The sequence below is a fragment of the Thamnophis sirtalis genome, unplaced genomic scaffold, assembly GCF_051295495.1.
Source record: "Thamnophis sirtalis isolate CommonGarterSnake01/CBP01778 unplaced genomic scaffold, rThaSir2_p1.2 scaffold_12, whole genome shotgun sequence".
Taxonomy (NCBI): Eukaryota; Metazoa; Chordata; class Lepidosauria; order Squamata; family Natricidae; genus Thamnophis; species Thamnophis sirtalis.
This window is the reverse complement of record NW_028261392.1, coordinates 30,163,299-30,191,121: the sequence shown is the minus strand read 5'-3', so window position 1 is coordinate 30,191,121 and position 27,823 is coordinate 30,163,299. Positions and strand designations below refer to the sequence as shown.

The following is a 27,823-nucleotide window of genomic DNA, read 5'->3' as shown; positions in this document are numbered from 1 at the left end:
AACTTATCAACTGTGGTGATTCATTTAATAACTATGGCAAGACAGGTCGTAAAATAGGGCAAAATTCACTTAACAAATGTCTCACTTAACAAAAATGTTGGGCTCAATTGTCATAAGTCAAGGACTACCTGTAGTTTAATGGCTGTTCGCTGTTATGAGGGTAATGAAAAAATAACTATAAATAACCCTTGCATTTACAAGCTTCACTAGTCTGGAAAGCTCAGTAAAATCTTAAACACAGTTGCAGTTTCATTTAGTAACCACTTTGCTTAATGACTGAGTTGCCAGTCTGGATTGTGTTTGCTAAACAAGAACTACCAGTATTCTCCAGGTTTTTCACTTCCAATGTTATATTCAGAAATAATATTTCAGTTTGCAATTTTTACAGATACCTCTGTAACTTTAGAAAGTAATATTTAATCTACATTTTGAAAACAGTTTTAATAAATAACAAACTCTTATAGTGAAGAATGTGCAGAATTGTCAATTCTTACTTAGGGTGCCAGTTTTTAAAAATTTAGCTGAGTTCAGTAAGTAACCAGTGCATTTATTTCTAATAAGTAACACTGCAGTATATTATGGAGCAATATAATTTAAGGATATTTTTCTTCATTTTAAGAAAATGCGTAGTAGTTAATCATTTATTTACACAGAAAGGCCAGTTCGTGACAGCAAATTCTAATTCTGCTATACATCCAATGAATAGAACTACAAACAAATATCCCCCAAGAATACTTTTAATTAACAGTTATCAGTAAAAAAAAGATGTTGGTAGTCATACTAGGAGTTTTTCTGATCACTATTAACCATGTTTCAGACCACAAATCATTATAATAATAAATCACTATTACAGGCAATTGTTTTTAAAAATAATGCAGTGAGATATTCTTAGGAATATAATTTACAGTTATCAGAATAGTTTTAAAACCTATATTTGAATGTAAAACTTAATTGCTTTGAAAAAAACTTTTGTGACCAATGTTTGACTAATTGGGTGGTTTTCTTTAACAGTACCATAGGCACTATAATTATTAATTTGCTGCATGGACTGGAAAATAATCTTTTAAAAGGCACATTAATTATTGGATTCATAGATTTAAAAAAAAATAAACCAAATTTTGGAAAAAAATCTATTTAACAGATATTCAGTATTCTAAAAATCAAAATGTATTATGAAAAATGTTACATTTTTGTTTCATAAACTGAAACCAGTATAAGGCTTGTAGTAAGCTAAATATACATATATGAAATGTATTATCTAAAGAGGCTTCCTTCTCTGAAGCACGTGAACTAAAGATTTTCAGGGATATAATCGTCTTTCAGATCTTGGTACACATTTCATAATTGCAGCTCTCCACAGTGCTGGTGCAAGCAACTGACTTAGAGTAGTCACACTCAGTATAAGGAGGTAGACCTAGAAATTGGAAAATAAAATGTTATCTACATTTTTTATTTACATTTTAAGTCAGGAGCACATTATAAGTACTTAAACTTAACTGACATTGTAAAAATAACATAATTGTGCTACACCTGGACATGTTCAGCTTGAATACTTAAGATTTCGTATTCTGGGTTGTCCTGGCAATGACTTAACCACCCCAAGACAGGAGAAGTCAGCGTGCAATTTTGACTTGCTGATGGGACAAGGACACAATCAGAAACTTTTCTATGCTACATTTCTTTAGTTGAATGGCCTCCTCGGAAAACAATAGCAAACTAAAGATGGCTCCACATAAAGTGCAATGAACCACTGGAGCAGAATGAAAAACCAGCAAATGGACAAGGATGAGAACTCGGGATTACCCACACATGTTCCCCATGAGGAGACTGTAAAACAGTGGAGGGTTTGGAGACATCATGGCTCAGATTCTTTAAATGGACAATAACTATTATAATTAAAGAAGAGACCCATTGATACAAAATTTAACAAAATACTTAATGGAACTTTCCTGCTTGGGATCGAATGAGTGGACTTTTAAGAATTTGTTTGTTGATAATGAAAAAGAAGGACTAAGATCTTTAGTTGTGGTATCAGAAAGTGATGTTATTAAAATTGTTTGTAGTCTTGATGAAGGGGAAGCCATTTATTTCTTTTTTCTATATGTATTTTCTTTGGCCTTCTTGCACTTTTTAATTTAATTTTTCTTTTAAAATTCTGTAGAGTGTATTTTTTATCTTTGTATTTTTAAATGTGAATAAAAATTATTGTATAAAAATTGAATGGACTGATCTGTGTCCTATTCCTTTCCTAGCTTCCTCATAATTTCATTCATTGATTCATTCATTCACTCTGGACAGCTTGATTATAAACTCTTTCAGACAGTCCTAAGCTGCTATTAGCCGAATGATATTTATTTTTATTCAAATTCTAGAGAACTGCTTTACTCCTTTAGTATTAGCCTTCAGAATGTATTCATGTCATTTAATTTTCCAACTTCCCCATAGAGTTCAGATCATTAAAATGTTGGCAATCCTCTTTTACCAAGGTTTTAAGACTTTAAGATTCAAATATCAGATAGTTTAAAGAGCTGCTGATGCTGTGTCATGAGGACAGCTAAGGAACAGCATTCAACATCCCTAGCCCCTCCCCAAATCTACTAATCTGTTCTAGGCAGAGTAACTCCCAAAGCCTGTTATGTTACGATACATAACCAAGCACACTACTTAAGAATATTTAAGATGATATTACTCCTCCGAGCAGAAAATACAATGAAAACTTAAGCTACATTAAGAAACCACATATGATTTTTGCCCTTGACTCATTTCAGGGGAAAATGTAGGGGTAGCTTTCAATTATTACCTCTGAATGTCTTGCATCCTCTGCAACAATGTCAATACAGGCAGTGCTCGACATATGAGCACAATTGAGTCCAACATTTCTGCTGCTAAGTGAGATATTTGTTGTGTGTTAGGGTTGCCTCATTTTACCTTTCTTGCAACAATTAAGTGAATCACTGAAGTTGCTAAGTTAGTAACATGGATTGTGAAGTGATTCTAGCTTCCCCTTTGACTTTGCTTGTTAGAGGGTCACAAAAAACATGATCCCAGGACACTGCAACTATTATAAATCTGAATCAGTTGCCAATCATTTGAATTTAACCACCACATAACCCTGGTGATGCTGCAATGGCTGTAAGTGTGAAAACTGGTCATAAGTCACTTTTCAGTGCAGTTGTAACTTTGAACGGTCACTAAATGAACTGTTGTAAGTTGAGGAATACCTGTAGAGGTCCAGAAGAATGTAGTGGGGAGATAAAAATAAGTTAAGTGGCTCCCCATCTGGGACTGCAATCCACACCACTTTTCCAATTTACTAACTTTTTATTTATGGAAATTGAAGTCTGCTTCTGATACTTTGCTAACAGTTTTATTATTTCTCAGTACACTGTTCAGTGTTCAGAACTTGGAAGCTGATGTGTAATAGTTTTGAGGTCATATATGTGACTAGGGAAACTAAAGTCTGAAAATTTAAAACTTGTAGAAAAATTAAACACTCCTGAGAAATTGCAAACTGTAACAAGGTGACTATAAGCTTATTTAAGACTTTCCCTTCCCACAAGCAGCTTTATGATTTCCCCACATTTTAAAGAATTTTTCCCATATTTTTTTTTTGCATCCAGTCTTTTATGGATAATATTTTAATGGAAAACTAGTTTGAAGGAAAAGGATTAATCAACTGTCCTTGTCTGTTTGTTACTGTTTCTTGAAAATAAAGTGACAGAAGAAACTATATAGAGTCTAGATTAACATTTTATTACAACCTTCAAACTGTAAAAAAAAAACATCTACCAATCATAGCTCACCTCTCGAGAAATTATACCAGCTCTGCGTGCTCTACTTCCCAGGACAAAGGAAAACTCACTGACTTGAGCCAAGCCTGCTGATACAATCCATTTGATATACTGACTGTTCTTTGGAAGAATCATAGAAAGAACAAGTACTGCCAGGAAAAACTTAAGAGAGAGAGATTTTAGAAAAAATAGTGGAACAAACAAGCTTATCTTTAAAAAAAACAATGAAATTCAATGGAAAAATTTAAAAAGGCAAAATGAAGGTCATAAGTGAACTATATTGATATGAAGAGTTCAATGATAGAACCCAATTCAAGTAATTCCAGAGCTATCTGGGGGTGTTAAAAAAGTAAAGAAGTTGTCCATAACTGCATGTTCCAAATCCCACTTCTTTTTTACATGTGTGACACATTTAATGTGTTGACACATATTAAAAGGGCTAGTATTGTCACAAATGGCATTTTGCAATCTCATACAGTCAGTATGTACTGTAGTCTCCTATTTCAAGATGACTCCATAAAAAGAGAAAGAGCAACCTTGAACTTCAAGTTCTGGATTGTAATAAATAGAAGAGGATGGTAAAATATGGATTAAAATCAGGCAGACGTAGCCCCCTGGAGTTTAGACTGCATAAATTAAGTTTCCCCATTGACATCTCGGTCTGTTGGGGCATTTTGTTTTGAGTACTATCTGCAAAAATGTTTGGATAGAACCATTCATTGCCAGCTTCAAGGGACATGGGATTTAAGCTGTAAGTTTACAGGTTAAAAAAAACTGGCAAGAAATAGTCATGACATGTTAGAGCAGGGGTGTCAAACTTGCAGCGTCATGGCAGCATCACATGATGTATTGGGACTTTTCCCCTTCACTAAACCGAGTGGGGGCAGAGCCAGTACGTGACGCATCTGGCCTGTGGGCCGCAAGTTTGATACCCCTGGGCTAGAGAAAGAATGAACAAAATAGTGCATTCATTATAAATCTGTTATATATTACATAATTATATAATATATAAATCTATACATATCTTATCTAACATATACCTGACACATACTTTCAACACCTACCAACGGATGTAAAACACAATCCTGTACTATAGTGCCTACAACTGATAATTTAATAACATCAAATTATTAAAATAGCATTAGTGAAAACAGAGTATTAAACTGTATGCTAGCCCTCTATTTCTTCAAGGATTTCTGAAAAGACACCCAATGTATATACTAGTAAGTTTGGTTATTCTTGCCAGTTGTCTGCTATACATAACATTTGTGGCATGCATGGGGTGGGTGGATGAGGGGTAATCATACACAGTATAAATCTACATTTAACACTATTAGAAAATATTAATACCTTCATTATCACCACTGAAAGTGTAAGAAACAGCAGGACAGTGAGTTCATAAATTACAAAAGTGGGAAATACATGAAGACCTGCAAAAGAAAAAATAAATAAAATGAATGCTTCTTGTTACTTTTCCTGACAATTTTATCAAGCTTTTTCCAAGTCTGAAATGGAAAAATATGTGATCTTCATTTCCAAAAATTTGAAAGACAATATATCAGCAATGTCTGAAGTATGACACTTGTGGAAGATATATTTTCTAAAAAATGCCCTTATCTGTAATCCCTTGTGTGTGTGTGGGGGGGGGGGGGGTGTTCATGATTATTGTGTCTCTAATTTATTACTGATTTTTTTTGTTTCAGCTTTTTCTTTTTGGCAAAATTGTTCTAGCTAATTGATTATCACATTTCTGAATGGCTGGTTATGTCATTTTCTAAGGTTTTAATACTGTGTAGGTTTAATAATTGTTTAAAATATAATTTTAGAAAATATTAGTAAGGCATCAACATGGTTCCAATAAATGGCAAAAATGCAGAAAAGAACAAGAGGTAGTGGTGGCTGGTACTATTTATCCTCTAGATCCATTGTTTACATTTAAAAAAACTTCTTTCCAAAAAAGGTAGAAATTGAATATTGCAATAAGTAGTCCATATACTTTTATCTATCAGTTTCTCTCACTCTGTCTCTTCCACATAAGCCATTTCTAATTCCAGAAGAGCAATTTTCCTAGATTTAGGAAACTTGTATTATGCTTCATGCTTAATAAATTTGTTAAATTGCATTTATTAAATTTATAATAAATTACCTATAGATGCAAAGAATATGATAGCAAGAAAGTCACGTATTGGTTCAATACAGGATATAACCTCCTCAGTAACCATGTGACCCTGAGAAGAAATAAGTGCTCCTGCCAGGAAACATCCCAATTCCATTGAAACATCCAATAGCTCTGTGAGCTGTTAGAAAGATGGAAATACATAAAATTAATCTGAAAGTTAATTTATTTTCACAGATATAATGTACATGTAGTGTACACTTGTATTCATATATCAGATTATATAATTAAGATTACAATAGAAATGTTGCACATTACCCAACAGATGACTACATTCTTCACACAATTACATGATTGTAAATCTATAGGAACTTTAACTTCAACACATGACAATGAGTTATGCAAAATCTTAAGGACTCAGAAACCTAATCCCCATTTTAAGTTCAAAAGGGTATAATATCTATTTTTTGAAGTGACAAATCAGATAGGTATTACTGCAGAGAGCATATAGATATAATATCCTTTTCTGGCTGTGAAAAATGGTTGTAAGTCATTTTTTTCAGTGCAGTTGTAACTTTGAACGGTCACGAAATGAGCTGTTGTAATTCGAGAACTACCTGTATCTGATTTGAAGAAATCAAGGCGTCCTCATAGCCCAGTTTAACTTGTTAACTCCTGCAGCCTATTTTCTGGTGATTTCCCATCTAAATTCTAGCCAGGTTCAACCCTGATTAGCTTTTAAAAATCAGCAAGGTATTACCAACTTGGGCTTATCAGATCCAATTTGTAAGAATTCACATTTATCTATAAATATGCAATATAATGCATTAATTTAACCAACCTGGAAATAGTTAGGTTCCAAACATTTACCAACAGTTTTCATCCTACTATAATTTAACTTCTATGATTGAAACTTATATTTTCATTTACAATTATTTATAAGTTTTCAAGTATAATACTTTATTATGGTATATAAACAGCATGTCAAAAATATAAATATTTGTAAAAATTACCATTAACAGAAGAAACATAAAGGCAGATATCCCTAGAACTAGAATTTCTTTGTTTCCTTTGCTTTCTATATGCAACTTGCGGTAGTAGGGTCCTATCAGGTAAGTCTTTAAAACAAGACATATAAGCAGGACAGCAGCCAAGGAGAAGAGGATTTGTCCAATCAGCATCAATATTCTTAGCATTTCTTTGATAATGCTAGAGGGGGGGAAACCAATATCAATCTCATGCTTTTAAATTGCTCAATTTATTTCTTATTACAAATGTATTATCAAACATATATATTTTATAATTTTACTCTAAAAGAAAAACATTGATTTCAGAGGAGAGTTTAAGATGTAACTGTTTTATGTTGTACTTTTATCAAAGAATAAACATTTCTGAGTTGGATTTGACATTTAAAAATAATAGTAAATATAAATACATACCAACTATTCCTGTCTCCAGGAATAACCTGTAACTTTTTCAAAGACAGTCCTGTAATCTTCTTGATACATCTATCATCTATCTCAATCTTCTTGATACATTTATCTCAAATATTGCCTTCCCTTTCTACTTTTCTTAACATTGACAAATACAGTTCACCATACCCCAAAGTTCTCATTAAAGGCTCCACTTCAGATTGGTAGGAAATACTAAGTATAGTATTCTGTCCTGGGTCCTGTGCTGTTTATCACTTTCATGAATGACTTGGATGGAATAATTACAAAAAATTTAGATGACACAAATCTCAGAAGGGTACCTAATACTTTAGATGAAAGAAAGGATTCAAAAAAGATCTTGACATATGTGAGCAATGAACTGAGATGAATAGGATGGAATTTAATAGGGAGAAATATAAAGTTCTGCACTTGTGTTGAAAAAGTTTGTAAGATACGGGGACAGGACTGGGAATTCCTGCCTTGGCAATAGTACATGTGCAAAGGATCCAGGTCTTATGAACAGACACTAGAGCCAGCAGAGAGATGCAGTTAAAAAGCAAATATTAGCCTGGGATTAATTAAAAGGAGCATAAACTTGATCAGTCAAGAGAGCATTGCTTTAACTATTTATCCATCAATCACATTTATATGGTCATCTATGGCTGTTTGTGGCATACAATACAACCATAAAATAACTATTAAAATACTCTATCATTAAAAACATTGATATTATTTTAAAAGGTTAGGCAAGAGCACTATATACTATGAACAGTGACTCCACCTTAGGATCACCATTCCCTTGAGATCCTCAGGGCTGATGGCACAGTTAGGTTTTGAGGGATTTCCAGGAGGATGGTAGAAGAGGATTTGTCCAATCAGCATCAATCTCACTTGGGGGAGGGGAATAAATGACATTACAAGGGTGAGTGCCACAACAGAAAGGATCCAATCCATGGATCTTGCCAGATATAACTTCTTAGTAGATGGGATCCAGAACATACCTCTTCTGTTGGATCTAATAGGATGGAGAGATGTAATTGGGAAGAGGTAGCACCTTAAATAATGTGGCCCATGCCATGAAAAGTTTTAAAAGTCAAAATCAGCACTGTGAACTAGACCTGAGAGCAAACTGGCAAATTAGCTTACAGGACAGATGTGTAATTCAGCATCAGCTGAGCTTCTTGATATTATTCAAGACAGCCCCATGCACAGTGTATTGCTGTGTAGTCCACTCAGGAGGTAATCAGGGCACAAGTGACACTGAGAAGTCTTCTGATCCAAGAATGGGTACAACTGGCATACAATGCAAAGTTGTACAAACTAGTCTGATCTTTACTGGCATGGAAATAACCTGATCATTTTTTTCTAAGTTTGCCATCCTCCTTAGAGAAAAGGGAGTCTGCTCTTTATTTGCCACATGATCCCTTCCTTATTGGTTTTTGAAGCTAAGAAAACAAAAGTGCTACTTTCATTTTTTCAAAGTTCACAATAAGTTAACTAAGCTCATGACATTATATCTGTTTAATATTTAACACTAAGCCAGACTTTTCATTTTCATTATAAGCTACTCAGTTTCAGTAGACAAAGTGATACTGCCCGCAACTCTCAACTTGTTAGCAATTTGCCCTTCTATTTTGATTTTAAATGTCATTTATTTAATTCCTGCCATCGTATTCACTGAATAAGATAACCATATAGAGATAATATGCATTTTTCTCTCACTCCCTTTCCTATTCTGATGCGTGTTGTTTTTCTATTTCAAACCTTACTGTAGCTATCTCTTCTCAATTGCAATTCTCAGAGTTCATTTTAGCAGGATTTATTAAAATGGTTGGGTTTACAAGAATTCTAGCAACTGAAGTATTTCAAATTTGGAACCAATATATCTTTATGAACATTAGGGGCAGACTTTTTTATTCCGTTTCTGACAGCAACCTAATGAATTAATGAGGCAGCTTTCTTCACTGAAAATAGTGATATTTACAGCTGCTAATTTACACAATGGTCTCTTGAATTTTTCAATCTGGAAATCAACATTAGATGTTCTGACATACCTGTTAGGCTTGCAGATTCTATCCATTACACAACAAAATCTTACTGTAATCAACAAAGCAAAAGTAGTCATCTCATTTTCCAACTTAAGTTAGCTGATCTTGTAATTTTTTGACTTTTTTGAAACTTGCCTGTTCATATCATTGAATGTCCTGTATACTAGTAGCTAGTATACCTACTCTGTTTAAATTTCTAAGTTTAACCATTCCATGTAACATCATCATAAGCATGTTTTGTTTCACAATCTGTGTCTGTTGTAGCCAATTGGATCACACTACTTGCTTTTTTCCTATTATATAGTCCATTCATGTTGCTCAAAGGAGGTGAAGTCTGTAAATATTATTTATATAAAATTTATATAAAATCCATTGCACTACCCCTGCACTACTATGTTTAACTAAAATATTTTTGGAATTGAGACTCTTCCATATTTCTAACTTTTGCTTTCCTATCATTCATTAGCATTGGCCATACAATTCCTTAGTATCTTTGTCCATTGCCCACATGATAAGTAATATACCTGTACAACATTGATGGTTATTAAATATGAATAATATGAAACCATCCAATTTAAAGTAACCTATTGCAATCCAGATGACTTTACATATTACTAAAATACAGTATATAACCGTGATGGCGAACCTGTGGCACGTAGAGCCATTTGTCAGGAGACACGAAGCGTTGCCCTGTGAGCTGGCCAGCACGCATTCCGGGAAAACTGGAAATTCAGGAATGGACATCTGGTTTGCTCGTAGAACTGTTTTCTGCCCTCTGGAGGGCAAAAAACGGTCCTACGGACAAACTGGAAGTCACTTCCGGTTTGCTCAAAGGGCCGGTTTTCGTCCTTGAGCCTGAAGGCTCCGGAGGGCAGAAAATGAGCAAACCAGACGTCCATTCCTGAAGTTCCAGTTTGCCCGGAGGGCCTTCAAAAGAAGGCCAAAATCAGCTGACCACCCCGTGCATGCACGCTTGCCAGCTGACAGGGCAACACCTCACGTGCCCTGACAAATGGCTTTGCATGTCACAGGTTCGCCATCACGGTTATTATTATGCATTATGGGTGTGGTTGCATGACACCGCCCCCCCCCCCCCCCGTGCTCCCCTCGCTTTTGGCACGGCAGCCAAAAAAGGTTCACTATCATTGCCCTATACCATTTCAGACAAGCAGCTGTCCATCTCTTCTCCAGTGTTGGGTTTGAGGCATTCCAAAAGTATTGTTCAGCTGTTTAAAGGGTAAGTTTGCAGTATCTTCAAGAATTAGTTGAAGTGTAGATTTGGGAATACTTTCTCCTAGGTAAATTAGTTTCTCTCATTCTTGCAATGACCCTCTTCACTTTTACTATTGATTATTCTTAGTTTCATTCCTCCCCTTTTTACTTTTTTTCAGAAATAACGGTATCAGAAGCTACCCCAAGAGTTGGTCTCATGGAATCTGAAGATCTATAGCAAATTGATTACTAAATGTGAAGTAATGAATATAACAAATTAAAAGCTCCATATATATTACTCAAGGTTTTTTTTGCAAAATATCCAGATAAAAATGTAATGAATAACATAATAGCTTAGCTTCATCACCTGGAATGTGTGCCAAATCCGGCTTGAATAAAAGTTGGCATGACCGCTATGAATAAACCAAGCTGTACATCCTGCATCACCAACATTGCAAGGAGAACACTGCTATAATCAATTTCACCTGTTAGGCAAGAAACACTCACTATAATATGAAATTTAACATTTCACTTAATAAGAATTGTCTACTTTCAAAATTAACTGATCATGTAAATATCTGTATTTAGTATATGTGACTTTCAGTATTCAAAAACCAATTACCTTTTATTTCCTCAAGCAAGCAGAGTTTTAATATTCTGTACATATTTAAAAGCCTCTTTTATTTTATTTATTTAAAATGCTGGAATGGGTGCCCCTTTCAGGATGCAGAAATACAGTAAAAGGAGATGTCTGCTTCCATTCCTCAGATTTCGAGTCCTATTTCTATTCTATGTTATATGCTGCAATCCATTAATGTTTCCAAAAACTATCCTATGCTGTATATTTTTCTGCGATTTTTCAAAGATATTTGATAAATAAAGTGAGAGCAAAAATAAATATACATGACAAATAAAGGAATAATTAATTTGTCACACTTCCGTTTTCTATTCCTTTTTCTTAAAGAAGGGGAATGAAAACATCTCTTACTTTAATGCCACCATCTATAGTAGCAGTGCATAAATGAACATGCAAGAAAGTAGCTTATTGGCCTTTTCAGAAGAATAGGTATCCTCTTCTCTGCTATCTGACTACTCTTTCATAGGGTTTCTATGCAAAGCTAAAAGCTTCATGTGTAATTTTACAAAATACATGAAATTGTATAATTCTTTCTTCAACTATAGATACTTCAATAGATAGGAGCAATCTTAAGTCTTCAAAAAATAGACTTTTTGACAAGATATGAAAGGCATAGAAGATGACTATAGAACTATTTCCATATAGCCATTTCCAGTTTCTTCTCATGGAAAATACATAAAGTTCAACCATATGTATTTGAAGAAAGTGAGTATATGGGCTGGACTGAACTAGCTTTTTCAGTATTCACCTTAATTGAATGCTTTCTGTACTACAGAAGTGAAGAATCCTTTTTCGGTCATATCTATGACCCAGAATTTAGTTTCATTATTACTTTAAACTTTTGTCAATGCCGGAGGAAAAAACAAAGATTCACTAAATATAAAATTATATGCCTTGTTATATTAACTTGAGTTTATGAAGATTATTTACATCATATATTTCCAAAATTATCAAGCCTGGTATTTTTTTTTTAGATACAAAGCTTCAATTTCACAAGTGCTGACATTATTTAGTACAAGACAACATCAAGAAATATGTTTGCCATATATAAGGAATATATATTAACTCATGTTATTAATTACTGATCTCAATCGTTCAGAGCAACATAGAGATTTGGTATCACCAACCATTAACACAAAGTGTTTGTCATATAAAGTGTGATCAACTGATAGATTGGATAAAGAAATATATATGATTGGAATAACTAAGAGCATTCATGTTCAAAATTGTCATTATAGCATTTCAAAGTTCTGTCAATTAAAAGCACTTTTCTACAACAAAAAACATCAAAAATGCTATTTACATCCCTTTTTAAAATTCTTATATGTGCCTACGTTTGAATTCTAATGAAAAAGTTGCACTGGACTTACCTTCTTTATCTCCGCGAGCACTCCCTGCAAGGAATCTAGATACCAATGGTGTGCTTGATAATGATAAACAAGTAGCAATGAAAACACACTGAGTTGCTCTGATTTGTAGCAAATGCCCCCAGAGTAAGCCAAATGTAATCATCAGGAGCGTCATGTAGCAAGGTCCTTGCAAAGATATTTTCCATACCTTTGAGAATAATTGTAACATAGAGTTGAATTTTAGCATTTTACAATATTATTTTCAATAGAATACTAAAGCCTGATAAAAATGTGCACCTATTTAAAATGCTAAAAGTTCTTTTGAGTTTCAAAATCATTTTTGTTGCCAACATTTGTAGACATTCAAAATACCAAATAGCATAAAGTCCAACACCATTTTTTCTTCAACGATAGAACAAATTTTGAGTACCTGTACATCAGTGAAAATTCAAAGATGTTTAAGCTAGTAGAAAGGTTCAAAGAAATCTATTATTACCAAAAGAAAACAAGGCTACAATGTTAAGAAATTTTTTCTTCTAGTCATAGCCTTAAACATAGCAGCCCATTTTGGTAATAATCTGTATTCAAATCTTCTAATTATTACTATCATCATTATATGTCTCAAATGCTACTATATTGGGGTCCAACATTTGGATCCTGAAATTTTGGAATAATAGCAATGCCGTAATATGTGGCACATGTAGGGGCACTTAAAATACAAAAGACAAAAACGTGTTATTTTGTTAATCAGTAATATTTCTTGCAAAATGATAGCCAACCTATAATCAAAATTTATGAAATCAAATTCAAACTTCAAGAGCAACCTTGATGTCTTCTAAATGTGTGGACAAAACTGCTAGAATTATTGACAATGATCTGAGGAAATCTAGGAACTAAGATCTACATGTTCAGAGGGCACAACATTTATGTATTTATTTATACGTTGCCAAATTTCCATTAAAAAATCTCAGTGGTTTACAGTTAAGGAAGGCGAAATTAATGAAAAGAACTGCCATTTTTTTCTCCTAAAAAAACCCTCCCGACATCACTTCCCATTGTGCTTCAAAAATCTATTCTCAATTCTGCACAAAGCCAGTTCCATTTATGGCAGATATCCTTGCAGTACATAGAAAGTACCCTTCTGTTTGCAGATTCTTCTAATTAGACCCAACCTACTTTTTACTGTCAGTTTTAATTGTCTTAAGCTTTCTCTTTTGCTAAGTTCTTACTAATTAGACAAGGGCTCTGTTTAGCTGTGCTACTGTAGATTTCAGATTTTGACTTATATACATGCTTATATGACACTTTTTGTCTTCTATCCCAACATGTCCAATTGTCAGAACATGCCTGGACAGGTTCCTGCAGTTTTCTCTGGAAGACCGAGAGAAAGTCATTGGCCCAAGGCTTTGTGCTTAATGCGGGACTACAACTCATGATCTCCAAATTTCTAGCCTGATGGCCTTAGCTACTCCACCAAACTGCCTCTCATAAGACAATGCAAAACAATTCCTTCATTTTGAAAATCAAGTATCAATGGAAATGAGTCTAATGCTCTTCCAGATATGCTAGGTTTCATATCTAAAAACAATTTACAGTACTACTGTACATAGGTTTGATGGAACAATACCTTTCTTAGCCTTTCAGGAGAAAATTCCAGACCAACCAGGAACAGTGTGAAGAATACACCGAATTCTCCCAATGTCTCTACCTGCACAATTGACTGAAAAACATTCTATTCAGTATGCTACAATATTATTATAATATTTAATATGTGTGTGTGTGTGTGTTGTATTTGTGCTGATAAATAAATAAAGGGAGACTAGTATAGATCTATTTCAAGCTATTTAGCTCTCATCAGCTAGTCATACCCTTACTGGGATTAGCTGATGAGAGCTAAATAGCTTGAAATAGATCTATATCAGTCTCCCTTTATTTATTTATCAGCACAAACACAACACAAATGTAACAAAGGCAACAGTAAAAATATTGGGTTTCTGTCTGGATGGTCTCTTGTGATGAGCCGATGGACAGAGAGTGGAAGCAGTGGGCTTCCTCCCATATTTGGGCATACCAGGGGTTGTAACACTTCATACATACATACATACATACATACATACATACATACATACATACATACATACATATTACATATATACACACACACACACACACACACACACACACACACACAGTATAGTATACATATATACTTACAACCACAGTTGAGCCCAATATTTCCCCTGCTAAGCAAGGAAGTTTTTAAGTGCTCCATTTTATAACCTTTTTTGCCAGTTTTTAAGCAAATGACTGCAGGTGTTAAATGAATCACACAGCTTGGAAGTTGTGAAATTTTAAAAACCTATATAATGGCCAAATACACCACTTCATTTGCTACTGCTTATTTGCTAGTGCTTATTATTAACAGGACATATTCTTTAAAATGGAATCATATATCTTGGAATTAAACAGGGAAATTACATTAAATAAAACATTTTTAAATTCAAACTTTTTATATGCTTACTGAAATTAGAGTGATTAAATTTATATTTTTAAAAATCCTTTTTGGGAGGGAATAAAAAAAAATTATTGCTTAAGATAATTTCCTTTTCAATTTTGGATGAATATTGCCTAACTCCTAATTTTCAAATAATAAATACTTATTGCAGATAGTCCTCGATTTGCAACCACAATCGAGCCCAACATTTCTGTTGCTAAATAAGATAGTTAAATGAATTCTGCCTCAGTTTACGACCTTCCTTGCCACAGTTAAGTGAATCACTGCAGTTGTTAAGTTAGCAGCATAGTTGTTAAGTGAATCTGGCTTCCCTATTGACTTGGCTTGTCAGAAGGTCGCAAAAGGTGATCACATGACCCTGGGATACTACAACCATTATAAATATGAAAGCTTCCAAATTTTGATCCTATGACCATGGGGATGCTGCAATGATCATAAGTTTGAAAAACAGTCATAAGTTACTTTTTTCAGTGCTGTGGTAACTTTGAATGGTCACTAAACAAAAGGTTTAAGTCAAAAACTCCCTATAATCAAACATTCAATTTCATCTAATTCAACTTTTATTCCTTGAAACAGAAAGTTTATTTTCAAATGTTGTCACAGAATATCCCATTTAAATTTCTGAGTATCTTATTTCTTACAAATATATTTTTCAAGATGCATTCTAATGCTTAAGAACAAGTACCACCCCCAATATACTCTTACCTTTATACTGTTTAAACCTGATGGCCCCAAAAGTACTCCACAGATAATATAGCCAAACATTGTTGGCAATCCTATGGTTGTGCATAGCCAACCACAAGGCAAAGACAGCATTCCTATTGTCACAATATCCTAATGAATAAAATAAAAATACATCACTGATGAAAAGATCCAGGCAATCAATGCAACCCATCCTGGAACAAAGCAATTCACTAACAATTAATCATTGTTCACCATCTATTACTCATCATGTTCTAGTGTTATGTTATTCCTGAGACTTTAATTGAAAGTAGACAACCTGTGACGTATTGGGTCATTGTTTTGAAGACATATGCTTAGCTAACAGAATGATCATTGATGGGTTAAAAAGCAATTGCTACATTGCTATGTTACTGACTCCAGTAACATAGCAATGTGGCAGCAATAAAGTGGCTACAACTTTGCCAAATTTCAATCCATGCAAATCATTGGTCATGCTTTTGGATTCATTCTATAAATTAGCTCCTTTGTTCTATGTTGATTTTAAAATGTTGACCTATGATGGACCATTTCAACCAATTGGAGGTTACAAAAATTAAACTGGAGTGAATTACAGGAGTGAATTTTGGATGTGTTTTCCTGTAGGAAACATAATAGGATTTATTTTAAAGCAATCTTTCCCAAACTTGACATTTTCCAGATAGCTGGATTTCGATTCCTAGACCTCTTCAACTAGCAATAGTAATTAAAGAGAATTTGGGAAATTGAAATCTCCCTATATGGAAGACATGAAGATTGGAGAACATGGTTCTAAAGTAAGTATCTAGAAACTCCAAACTTAAATTCTTTTTTGTACAGTGTAATACTGTACATATCAAATTTCCTATCCACTGGGATCAATAATAAATTTAACTGTAAAATTATGTTTCTTTATATATAACCTAAATTATTCAAATGCATCAAGTGCAGCCACAACTTATTGCAAACATATTTTGATAGCTAAATCCAGCTTTTTTATTGAATGATGCCTTTTAGTGAATGATCAAGCTGAGTCCAGAAGAATTATGACTGCATATAAATGCAGTTATATAATGGCAACTTACATAAATAATATTACTGGACTGTCAAAGAAACAGACTAAGTTCAGAATACTTGTTTTCCATCATATCCAGCCAAAACGTAGACAATATTTTATTGCTTAAGTTTCTCTTAACAATGCATACCAATGAAGGTAATAAGGAGATGAATTCAATAATCTTAATTGAAATTCTTGATTCACCACAAAATTTTACCATGGTTGAATCAATTTTCTTCTGTTGAAACTTCTAGTATTGTGTCATTCAAAGAGAACTGTATAGACAATAATATCCCTTTATAGCAGTTTTACCTTTAATAATATCCCTTTATAGCAGCTTACCTTTATAAAATGATGGTCAGCACGTGGAATGGTTGAGTCCCTCGGCTTTGTAAGAATGTACTGATTGTTTTGTGAATCAATAAGCATACTTAAACCCAAATCATCTTCTACTTCCCTTTTTGAAATATTTCTTTTGCTATCCGCTTCATCCTCTTCCACTCTTAAAACGGCTTCAAAATTAACTCCTCTCACCTGCCAATGAAATAAAATTCGAATGTTTCATTTATTTAAAGCAAAATTCAGGGTACCTTGACTGAGATTCCTATTTACAAATATAGTTTTATTCTCTTCTGCTCCTTCCATCCTCCCACAAAGAACTGAGACTGAGCAGACTTTTGAGGATTCAGAGAGCCTGCTGAGAAAGAAAAACCATCAGCAGCCTTTTGCTGAATATGGAAGATAAATTCATATTTTTAACCTCAGGATACGTAACTGTGCTATTTTTTATAGCTACACAGAATAGCGGAGCTATGCTACTTTTTACTACTTGCCTATTTCATAGTGTTGATATATATTTTGATTTTTTTTATTCCTCCACACTTCATAGTCTTTAAAAATTACATTCCAACAAGTAGAATAATTGCTTTTTGTTTTCTTTCAGAAACTTGTTTTTTTTTGAAAAATGAGAAAATAAAACATGAAATTATCTCATTTACTAGCTAGAAAGGCAGTTTCTAAATAAACTTACTGACTTGTTGTCATCAAAGGCATGTTCTCCTATTTCCTCTTCTAGTCTATCAGCTGCTTTTCTTACATCTTCAAGAATCTCATCAAGAATAGACAGGCTTTTATTTTGATGCTGCATGTTTTTCAGGGCTTCAGCTTGATGCTTCTCTGCTGCTAAAAGTTCAACATATTCTGTTTCCTCCTGTCAAAATATATTAAAAGCTGGTTACTCAAAGCTCAAAATGCTTTGTCAAATTTTGACTTTAATTAAAAAAATTGACCTGAAAAATCCGAGGAAAGCTTTTTCTGTGCCTTTAGTTATTAGTAGCAGCAAGCTACTCAATAAAATTGGGTGATAGTTTACATTTCTAAAATATTGTTTTGAATATGAGAAAGAACTATCTAATTTAGAATCGGAAAAAAACCACAAAAACATGTATTCTTTCTACTGTCACAACTCTATTATATTTGTATTGTACTGTTTTCCTCACAAAGCAGCTCAGCTTGGCTTGCATACTTTCATATAAAGTTGTGGGAGATAAGACAAGTAGCCTAGCAAACCATCATATTATGCTGTAGTTAATGTGAGAAAAGTATGCACATGAATGTGAGAGGAAGATGCTTCCTTTCTCTGCTCAGGCAGAAAAGATGCAATGAAGGATGTATTGGGTTATTCTAGCTGAAGTTCTTTCGAGAGCAGAACTATATTTTGTAATCATTCAACCCTACACATTCTTTGTAAAAGGAAAGCAATGTTGAATGTTGGGTGCAAAAGAGTAATATGTTCAGCTTCATCTTTGTAAAACATTTAAGAGTTTGAAGAGCTTACCTTTATTGCGGCCTCTCTCAAAGCTTCCAGCCGCTGATGACTACTTTCCTTCATGTTTACAACATCTTTATAATCACCTTGCAGAGCTCTTTGCAGTCCATAGATTGCTTGAAAGACTGAATTTTCGCTTTCATTTAGTTCTTTTTGAAAAATTTCGAATGTGTGAACCTGAAAAGTCCTCTCTTCCAATGACAATCCTGAATCCTTTTCCACTGCTCTTATTGCGCTTTTCAGTTTGTTGAGAACCACATTTTTCTGATGTAAAAGTCCAGATAATTTTCTGCAGTTTTCTATAAGCCACTGTTTCTTTTGAGTAATAGCAACTCCCCTTCCCCGATGTAGCTTTATTGCATGTTTCACTATGTCCTCATGTTCTGCATGGGTTATTAGTTGGCAGCAAAGCAGTAAGGCCAGTACCCATAGTGAAATAAATCCAGTTATACTCATTGTCCAGTTTTTATTACAGGCTGTGGAATGCCACTTAGAAAATATGCCAAACTTTCTGTCATAAGTCTTTTGCATTTCAATTATGCATACAGTAAGATCACTTAATGAGTGTTTCTCTATAACACACTGTAGGACCTCTGAATTAAATATGAATTCAAATTTTGGCAAACATGAGAATAAACTAGATTAGGTTCTTCTTTGTTCACATTTGAATTCCTTTGCATTAGAAATACCTTCTTTCTTTGCCTGGTTTTGGTCCAAAACATAACACCAGTTAACATCTTTTAACACTGAAAGGTTGAACTGAACTGAAGAATATCCTAATCTCTTTCCCCCTTGATATGGTTGCTTCTTCTTATGTAGATAATTGACAGTACCAGTGCTGTATTTTAAAACAATAAAAGTAAAATCGTTATTTTTTACAATAATTAAAATTCAAAGTTTTCTTTAAAAAGGGTGAATATTCCTTTATGTATTTCCATATTCTTAATGTTCCTTACTAAAAAAATCTACTCTCCTATCAGTGGTGGGTTTCAAATAATTTAACAACCGGTTCTCTGCCATAATGTCCAGCTGTGTAGGAATAGCTCGGTGGTCATGTGACAATGTGACTGTGGCCAACTCAATGTCACTCAGGACGATGGGTGCTTCGCCTTAGCTGTACAATGTAATAAGGGTTAACCGTAGAGGCAGTTTCTGTAAGCAGGGCAATAAAGATGAGGCTAGAAACAACACCAGAATTTTTCCTTCCTGCCTTCCTTACAGGATTAGCCCTGTAAAGTGGGGAAAAAATAAAATAAGATTTCTTCCAACAACCGGTTCTCCGAACTGCTTAGAAAGTTACAAACCGGTTCTCCCGAATAGGTGCGAACCGGCTGAATCCCATCACTGCCTCCTATATAAATTCCCTCCTCACTTATTTCTGCCATTCAAACATATATCCCGCAGGGCTCTCATTTCTCTTTTTCTGTTTCTCTCATATTGTTTTTCCTTCACTTCCACTTTCCAATATATCTTTTCCAACTACAAATGGTGTTTTGCAAATAAGTATAAGAGCTAAAACAAACAAAGAAAAAGGGTGTTGCTGATTCTGGATCCAGTCGCAATGAATTTTAGCTCTAGCCTTACCCACAATGCTGGCTGCTAACTGATTACACAAATGGAACATAACCCTTAATATCTAAAACAGTATTTCCCCATTCCTGGGCTTCTAGGATAAGCTCTTCCTGATTCCCCCCACCCCCAAATCTTATTCTGTCCTCACATTATTTTAGAGTACCATAGATACATAATACTTGTATATATCTCCCCCCCACTACCCCACTTCTCTTGATATTTTTTTAAAAAAACTTTATTGAAATAAAATTAAATGAGAAGTTGGCATACTACAAAGCAGATCACAGGGCTTTAATATTGTATTTGTTTATTAAAATGCTTCTAAGCCCTGTATGTAGGCTTGCTTGGAAAATAAAAAAATGGTGGATTACTCTGGTTTGTTCAGAAGTGTGCCCACCTGGCCAGATCTGTGAGCAAAACATAAGTGAAATGGAATGATAAGGACTATCTTTAGGCTGGTGGGTAGGATACAGTATGAAGCAGCCTCATCATGGGAAATGTTCACTGTTATAGCCATAAAGTTAGTAGGCAAGACTCATAATTCCTCATTATGAATGCACAGCATATTCTCAAAATTCCAAAAGGGCCTCCATCCCCATATGTAAAATATTTAAAATCAATACACATATACACTCTAATTTAAATTGAATAGTTCTTGCATTTAAATTCCCTATAGCCATTACCATATCATGTTCTTATCCTATCCAACTATTCTATATTAACTTGTACTATTTTCTTCTTATTTAGGATTTAGGATTTTATTGGAAATTTATATGCCGCCCTTTTCCCTGAGGGGACTCAGGGCGGCTTACAACAATGAAGGGAAGGGAGTGCAAGACAAGACTTAAAAAGAAAAGAATCGTGATTAAAAGAAAATTGATCGTAAAAACACAACATTCACTCAACATTCGGGCGGGGTTAGAATAATCCTATCCCCAGGCCTGACGGGATAGCCAGTTCTTAAGGGCTGTGCGGAAGGCCTGGACTGTGGTGAGGGTACGGATCTCCACGGGGAGGTTGTTCCATAATGTCGGAGCTGCAACTGAGAAGGCTCTCCTCCGCGTAGTCGCCAGTCGGCACTGGCTGGCGGATGGAATTCGGAGGAGGCCTACTCTGTGCGATCTGATGGGACGCAGGGAGGTAATTGGCAGGAGGCGGTCTCTCAAATAGTCAGATCCACTACCATGGAGCGCTTTATAGGTGGTAAGTAAGACCTTGAAGTGCGCCCGACGATCAACAGGTAGCCAGTGCAGCTCACGGAGGATTGGTGTTATATGGGCGAACCGTGGTGCGCCCATGATCACTCGCGCGGCCGCGTTCTGGACTAGCTGAAGTCGCCGGATGCTCTTCAAGGGCAGCCCCATGTAGAGCACATTGCAGTATTCCAGCCTAGAGGTCACAAGGGCACGAGTGACTGTTGTGAGAGCCTCCCGGTTCAGGTAGGGCCGCAACTGGCGCACCAGGCGAACCTGGGCAAATGCCCCCCTGGTCACAGCCGACAAGTGGTGGTCAAAACTCAGCTGTGGATCCAGGAGGACTCCCAAGTTGCGGACCCTATCTGAGGGGAATAAATTTTGCCCCCCCAGCCTGATTGATGGAACGTTAGCCAAATTTTTGGGAGGAAAACACAACAGCCATTCGGTCTTTTCCGGGTTGAGTACCAGTTTGTTAGCTCTCATCCAGTCTTTAACAGCCTCAAGGCCCCGGTTCATCACGTCCACCGCTTCATTGAGTTGGCACGGGGCGGACAGATACAACTGCGTATCGTCCGCATATTGATGGTACTTAATCCCGTGCCTCCGAATGATCTCGCCCAGCGGTTTCATGTATATGTTAAATAGCAGGGGGGACAGAACCGAGCCCTGCGGCACCCCATAGGTTAGGGGCCTCGGGGACGATCTCTCCCTCCCCACCAACACCGACTGCGACCTGTCCGAGAGGTAGGAGGAGAACCACTGTAAAACAGTGCCGCCCACCCCCACCTCCCGCAGTCGTCGCAGAAGGATACCATGGTCGATGGTATCGAAAGCCGCTGAGAGGTCGAGGAGAACCAGGATGGACGCATAGCCTCCATCTCTGGCTCTCCAGAGATCATCGGTCAATGCGACCAAAGCGGTTTCAGTGCTGTAACCGGGCCTGAAGCCAGACTGGAAGGGGTCAAGGTAGTTAGCTTCCTCCAAGGTACGCTGAAGCTGTAAGGCCACCACCTTCTCAACAACCTTCCCCAGAAAGGGGAGGTTGGAGACTGGACGATAGTTGTTAAGAACTGCTGGATCCAAGGACGGTTTCTTCAGGAGGGGCCTCACCACCGCCGCCTTAAGCGCGGTGGGGAGGTGTCCCTCCCGAAGAGAGGCGGTAACAACCGCCTGGATCCAGCCTCGTGTCACCTCTCTGCTGTTGGCAGTCAGCCAAGAGGGACACGGGTCCAGTATGCAGGTGGAGGAACTCACAGCTCGCATAGCCTTGTCCACATCCCCAGAGGCAACATCCTGAAACTCAACCCAGAGATGGTCTACCAAGTTGTTCCCCTGTGTCCCGGCTGGATCTGCAGGGGTGGAGTCCAGTTCCGATCGAAACCGAGCAATTTTGTCCGCCAAGAACTGACTATATTCCTCAGCCTTACCCTGCAGGGGGTTCCCCGTCTCCCTCCTATTTAGGAGGGAGCGGGTTATCCTGAACAGGGCGGCTGGGCGAGACTCGGCGGACGCTACCAAGGAGGCAATGTGTGATCTTTTGGCGGTTCTCAATGCCCAAATATACTCCTTGGTGCAAGCTGTCAACAGTGCTCGGTTCGATACGGACCTGTCGGATCTCCACCGGTGCTCTAGGCGTCTCCTCCGGCGCTTTATCTCGCGGAGCTCCTCGGTGAACCAAGGGGGTCTCCGCGAGCCGCTGACCCGGAGGGGCCGTAGTGGCGCAATTCGGTCTAGAGACTCTGATGCGGCCAAGTGCCAGGCCGCAGCAATAGTCTCCGCCGAACTGTGGGCGAGAGCATCTGGAATGACCCCAAGCTCCGTCTGGAACCTAACAGGGTCCATCAGTCGCCTGGGACGGAACCACCTGGTCGGTTCCTCCTCCCTACGGTGGGGGTTTGGCCTCCGGAAGTCTAGCCTCAGTAGGTAGTGGTCTGACCACGACAGGGGAATGATCTCATTTCCCCTCAGACCAAGATCATAACTCCACTGCTCCGAGAGGAATACGAGGTCGAGTGTATGTCCTGCCAAGTGGGTAGGGCCTCGAATTACCTGGGTCAGGCCCATGGCTGTCATGGAGGCCATGAACTCCTGCGCTCCATCCGAGTGTTCACCGAGCGAAGGCAAATTGAAGTCCCCCAGAACCATCAGTCTAGGGAACTCAATTGCTAGCTCGGCTATTGACTCGAGGAGCGCAGGGAGGGCCGCTGCAACGCAGTTGGGAGGCAGGTACGTTAGCAGCAAACCCGCTTGACCCTTGAGGTCCAACTTCACTAGCAGGGACTCACACCCGACAAGCTCCGGAGCAGGGATCCTACGAGGAGCTAAAGACTCCCGGACTACAATAGCCACACCGCCACCCCTTCCCTGGGCTCTCGGCTGATGAAGCACCTGAAACCCATCTGGGCACAGCTCTACGAGGGGGACTCCTCCCTCCGTGCCCAGCCATGTTTCAGTAATACATGCCAGGTCTGCCCCCTCGTCTACAATCAAGTCCCGGACGAGGGGAGCCTTATGGATAACAGACCTGGCATTTAGCGACAGCAGCCTGAGACCAGGGTCCTGATCGCTCACGTCATCTGACCTTGGAGTGGGACTCATAGGGCCGGAAGGAGGGATCTCTGCAATATAGCGAACCCTCCTTCCCCTATAATGGCCAGCCCTAAAGTCCCCGCCATATCTGCCTCTCCCTGTTATGACCGCAATGCTCCGACTCTCTCCCGTGGGCATAATTCCCCCAACCACCCCAATGGCCCCCGCTTGCCCCGCCAGGTCCTCCGAATCAGGCATACTCAGACACTCACACAGGCAGTCCCCACAATATAATTAAAACACAAAAAGAATACAGCAATAATAGTGCTAAAAGTGGGTCTTTCATACTAACTCATTCAGTCCCACGCACTCACATTCACACCATCCCAGACAATCTCATGCACTCAACAAACCAATTTAAAAATTAAAATTTAAAATTAAAAGTTGCGCAAGTTGGCAAGTCCGTACTAAGCTTGTGATAGTCCAAGGCGTCCTCCACCCTCCCCTAGAGGGGGAGGGGGGGAGAGGTACTCCACTCCTCTCCCTTCCTCTGGCAATTAATTGGCAGGATGGTTAAAGGCCCAGTTCCAGTCCGCTGAAAATACGTAGAGGGGGGAGGATGGTGCTTCTCTCCTTCTAATAGGATTGAAAAGTCCCAGGAGTCTAGATGGTTTAGGGGCCTGCCAAAGATGTTAAGTCCGGACTGCCAAACGTTTAGTAAAAGGCAGAGTCTGAGTGGCTGCAGTAGTGACACTGGAGCAGAGAGAGGTGACACTGATTGAACAGGTGTAGTTCGTTCATGCATATAAAAATCTGTGTAAAAATCCGAGGGCTGCAGTTGCAGTAGTGGCCACTGGGGGGAGTCCAAGCTGCCAGCTCGTTGTCTCTCCGGAGTAATGGCGTCTAATACAAAATGATGACAATAATGGTGACTAGTGCGATACTCCTGGAGTGGTAGCAGCAGTGGATGGCACTGGTCACCACAGGAGGCCTGTCGTTGGGGTCCTTGAGTCCCAGTCTGAGCAGAAAGATGGTCAGGCAACGTGGAGCCTCGTAGGGACAGCAGCAAAAGCGGAAGAAAGCGCCGCGCCAGGAGGGAAGGGGGGGAGTCCACAGGGCTATGGTGGGGGCAAGAAGCCAGTCCCCCAGACCCGATAGACATCTCTCCTGGGCTCCCCACCCCCTCTTCGGGACACACACCAACGCCTCGGCACTGCTCATTCAAAGGGAAAGTCTTCAAAGGGAAAGTCCAACGATTCCCAGGGCAACGAGGCTGAAACCGCCGCCTCTCGTACAAAGCCGTCTCCGCCACCGCCGCCAGCCAGCTGTTTAAATAGGTCAGCGAAAGAAACGGGGGAGGTAACGCCGTCCAGGAGCCGCTCAAATGCAGCCCCCTCCTCAAATAGTTACCTCCCTGGAGAGCCCAAACGTCTGTGCTCTGCAGGAACCCCTCTGCTTCCATGTCCGGGTCCTGGTCATCTGAATTATTTCTTTGCTGTCTTTCGGTAGCCGGAGCGGTAAGACTCGGCAGCCATTCTCATTCTCACGCATGCGCAGGGCGAAGTGTAGTTATCCTGTTCTTGCCTTCCTTTATCAGATGGGTGGTTTCTTTTTTACTAGAACAATTCACATTTCTGTTTAACAGTTTCCTTCTTTATATTTGTCAAACCACTGAGAAAATGTTCAAGATCTTCTTGTTCTACAGCATTTCTAGCCTGTTTTCATCCTACAATCTTCAATAGCACAGCTACAATGTGCAGTCCACATTTTACCCTCTACTATTGCTGATATTGCCTTCTGCCCATCTACTATCCTGTTCCCATAGTGACAATAAATGTGTATATTCCAGCTATTTTTGGTACTTCTAGAGTACACATTTGTTAACCTTTTAGTTCATAGCTATGATATATTTTTAGTTCATAACCAATTATACCTTATATATACTCCTGTAATGCATTTTTAATGTTGACAGAAAAGACCATCTTCAAGCAAGATCACAGTTTTTAACCATCCTCACTACTAATCTTCCAAACACTGGGAAAAAAGTAAACTGGGCTGTGACTTATCAAAATGATGGATTGCCAGCTGCTATTGATTAACTTTGATAGCTGCTTGCATAGTTATTTGTTTAACAGAGTTCGGATGTAAGCTTAAGGTGTTACTATAGAAGTTGAAGCAATAAATCCATTATATTACAAACAGCAAATTTGAAATGTTCATTAGAACACCAGTTAAAGAAAACAGAGAGGAATTGGTAGGTGTACATACATTTCTACATAGCTCATTTCAAGAATCATTTAAGGTTACCAACTTGTCTTTTTTTAATATTGATGGCCTATAAGAAAGACAGAATTATTTATGCAAAGGACAATATAGCACAGAAGACCAAAAACCAGTCTCTCCCACCCTGGTGCCTTTTAGTGGGCTTCCATCCCCAAAGCCAGTAATTCAAACAAAAATCAGTTTAGAAAAGCCTCCTTTTTCCTTTCCAGGGCATATTTGAAGGAGAGGAAAAAAACAGCAGCAGCAGGCACGCTCTTTGCTAATTTCTACCGAAAAATAAAGGCGAAGGAAAAATGAGGAATGGTTCCTGGGCCTGTTTCCACTCTCCCCCCATCCCAATTACAACCAGAGTAAAAACCCTTTCAAGTCCTGGCAAATAGATGGGGAAGAAATGCGGGCAGTGACAGATTTTACTTTCCTGGGCTCCGAGATCACAGCAGATGGAGACTGCAGCCAAGGAATTAAAAGATGCTGGCTCCTGGGGAGGAAAGCTATGGCAAACATAGACAGCATACCAAAAATCAGAGAAATCACCCTGCCAACTAAAGTGTGTATAGTCAAGGCTATGGTTTTCCCGGTTGCAATGTATGGCTGTGAATGTTGGACCATAAGAAAGGCTGAGCCACAAAAGATTGAGGCCTTTGAACTCTGGTGCTGGAAAAGAAGACTCCTGCGAGTCTCTTGAACTGCAAGACGACCAAACTGGTCAGTCCTAGAGGAGATCAACCTTGACTGCTCTTTAGGCGGCCAGATTCTGAAGATGAAACTCAAATATTTTGGCCAGCTAATGAGAAGGAAGGACTCACTGGAAAAGACCCTAATGCTGGGTAGGATTGAGGGCAAAAGAAGAAGGGGACGACAGAGAATGAGGTGGCTGCTGTATGGAGTCACTAGTTGTATCGGCGTGAGCTTAAATGGACTCTAGAGGATGATAAAGGGCAGGAAGGCCTGGAGGAAGGTTGTCCATGGGGTCGCGATGGGTCGGACAGGACTTCGCAACTAACAACAAAAAACCCTCTCCGACCTCTCCCTGCCCTAGAAACACCCTGAGGGCGCCACCGCCCCTCAGCGTTCTTCACCCCTTCAATCCTACCTACCGCTGTATTTGCCCCTCGCCGCCTCCTCCTCCTCCTTCCCACGGCTCCGCCGACGGACGATTGGCATCGCCTCAGCCAGGAGAGTCCGAGCCACGTCCCCATCGCCAAACCCCCTCCCCGCCCTTCCTCCTGCTCTCAGGTGTCCAATGGTGCTGCCTCAGCCCTGCCCCATCGGATCGGACGGCGGTTGAACGGCGCCGCTCCTTACAGCCAAGCCCGCGCCAGGCTTCGGCCCTCGCTCCCACCCCCCCCCCCCGCGACCTCCTGAGCGGCTCGCGAGACGGCGGGGGCCGGGGGGGGAGCACAACTCCGGACCACCTAGCAGCCGTCAGCTCTGCTTACCCGGCTTTTGCGCATTCTGGGGGTTGTAGTTTCCTGGCCTCTGGCTGCGGTGTACTGTGGGGAATGTAGTGAAGAGAAAAGTGCGGTGCATTATGGGAAGCAACACGATTTCCCCCGGC

The 27,823-nt window shown here is 38.6% G+C and overlaps 1 protein-coding gene across 3 annotated transcripts; it reads right to left on the bottom strand.

The window, feature by feature from the left end:
* Positions 1 to 649: 649 nt before the first annotated feature.
* SLC9D1 (solute carrier family 9 member D1) lies at positions 650 to 27,822 on the bottom strand. 3 transcript variants are annotated; one of them, XM_014053905.2, is made up of 13 exons: positions 27,705 to 27,822; positions 18,695 to 19,523; positions 17,888 to 18,067; positions 17,200 to 17,391; positions 15,807 to 15,935; positions 14,214 to 14,306; positions 12,608 to 12,794; positions 10,968 to 11,085; positions 6,921 to 7,116; positions 5,938 to 6,088; positions 5,142 to 5,221; positions 3,804 to 3,953; positions 650 to 1,414 (listed from the first exon to the last, which is right to left on the bottom strand). In XM_014053905.2, exons 2-13 carry the CDS (start codon positions 19,214 to 19,216, stop codon positions 1,301 to 1,303), a joined length of 2,112 nt encoding a protein of 703 aa, XP_013909380.1. In that variant the 5' UTR covers positions 19,217 to 19,523; positions 27,705 to 27,822; the 3' UTR covers positions 650 to 1,300. The 3 variants fall into 3 exon arrangements, with proteins under 3 accessions (XP_013909380.1, XP_013909379.1, XP_087583101.1); XM_014053904.2 differs by lacking the exon at positions 27,705 to 27,822 and adding an exon at positions 27,363 to 27,509; XM_087726975.1 differs by lacking the exon at positions 27,705 to 27,822 and adding an exon at positions 26,251 to 26,579.
* Between the last annotated feature and the right edge of the window lies 1 nt (position 27,823).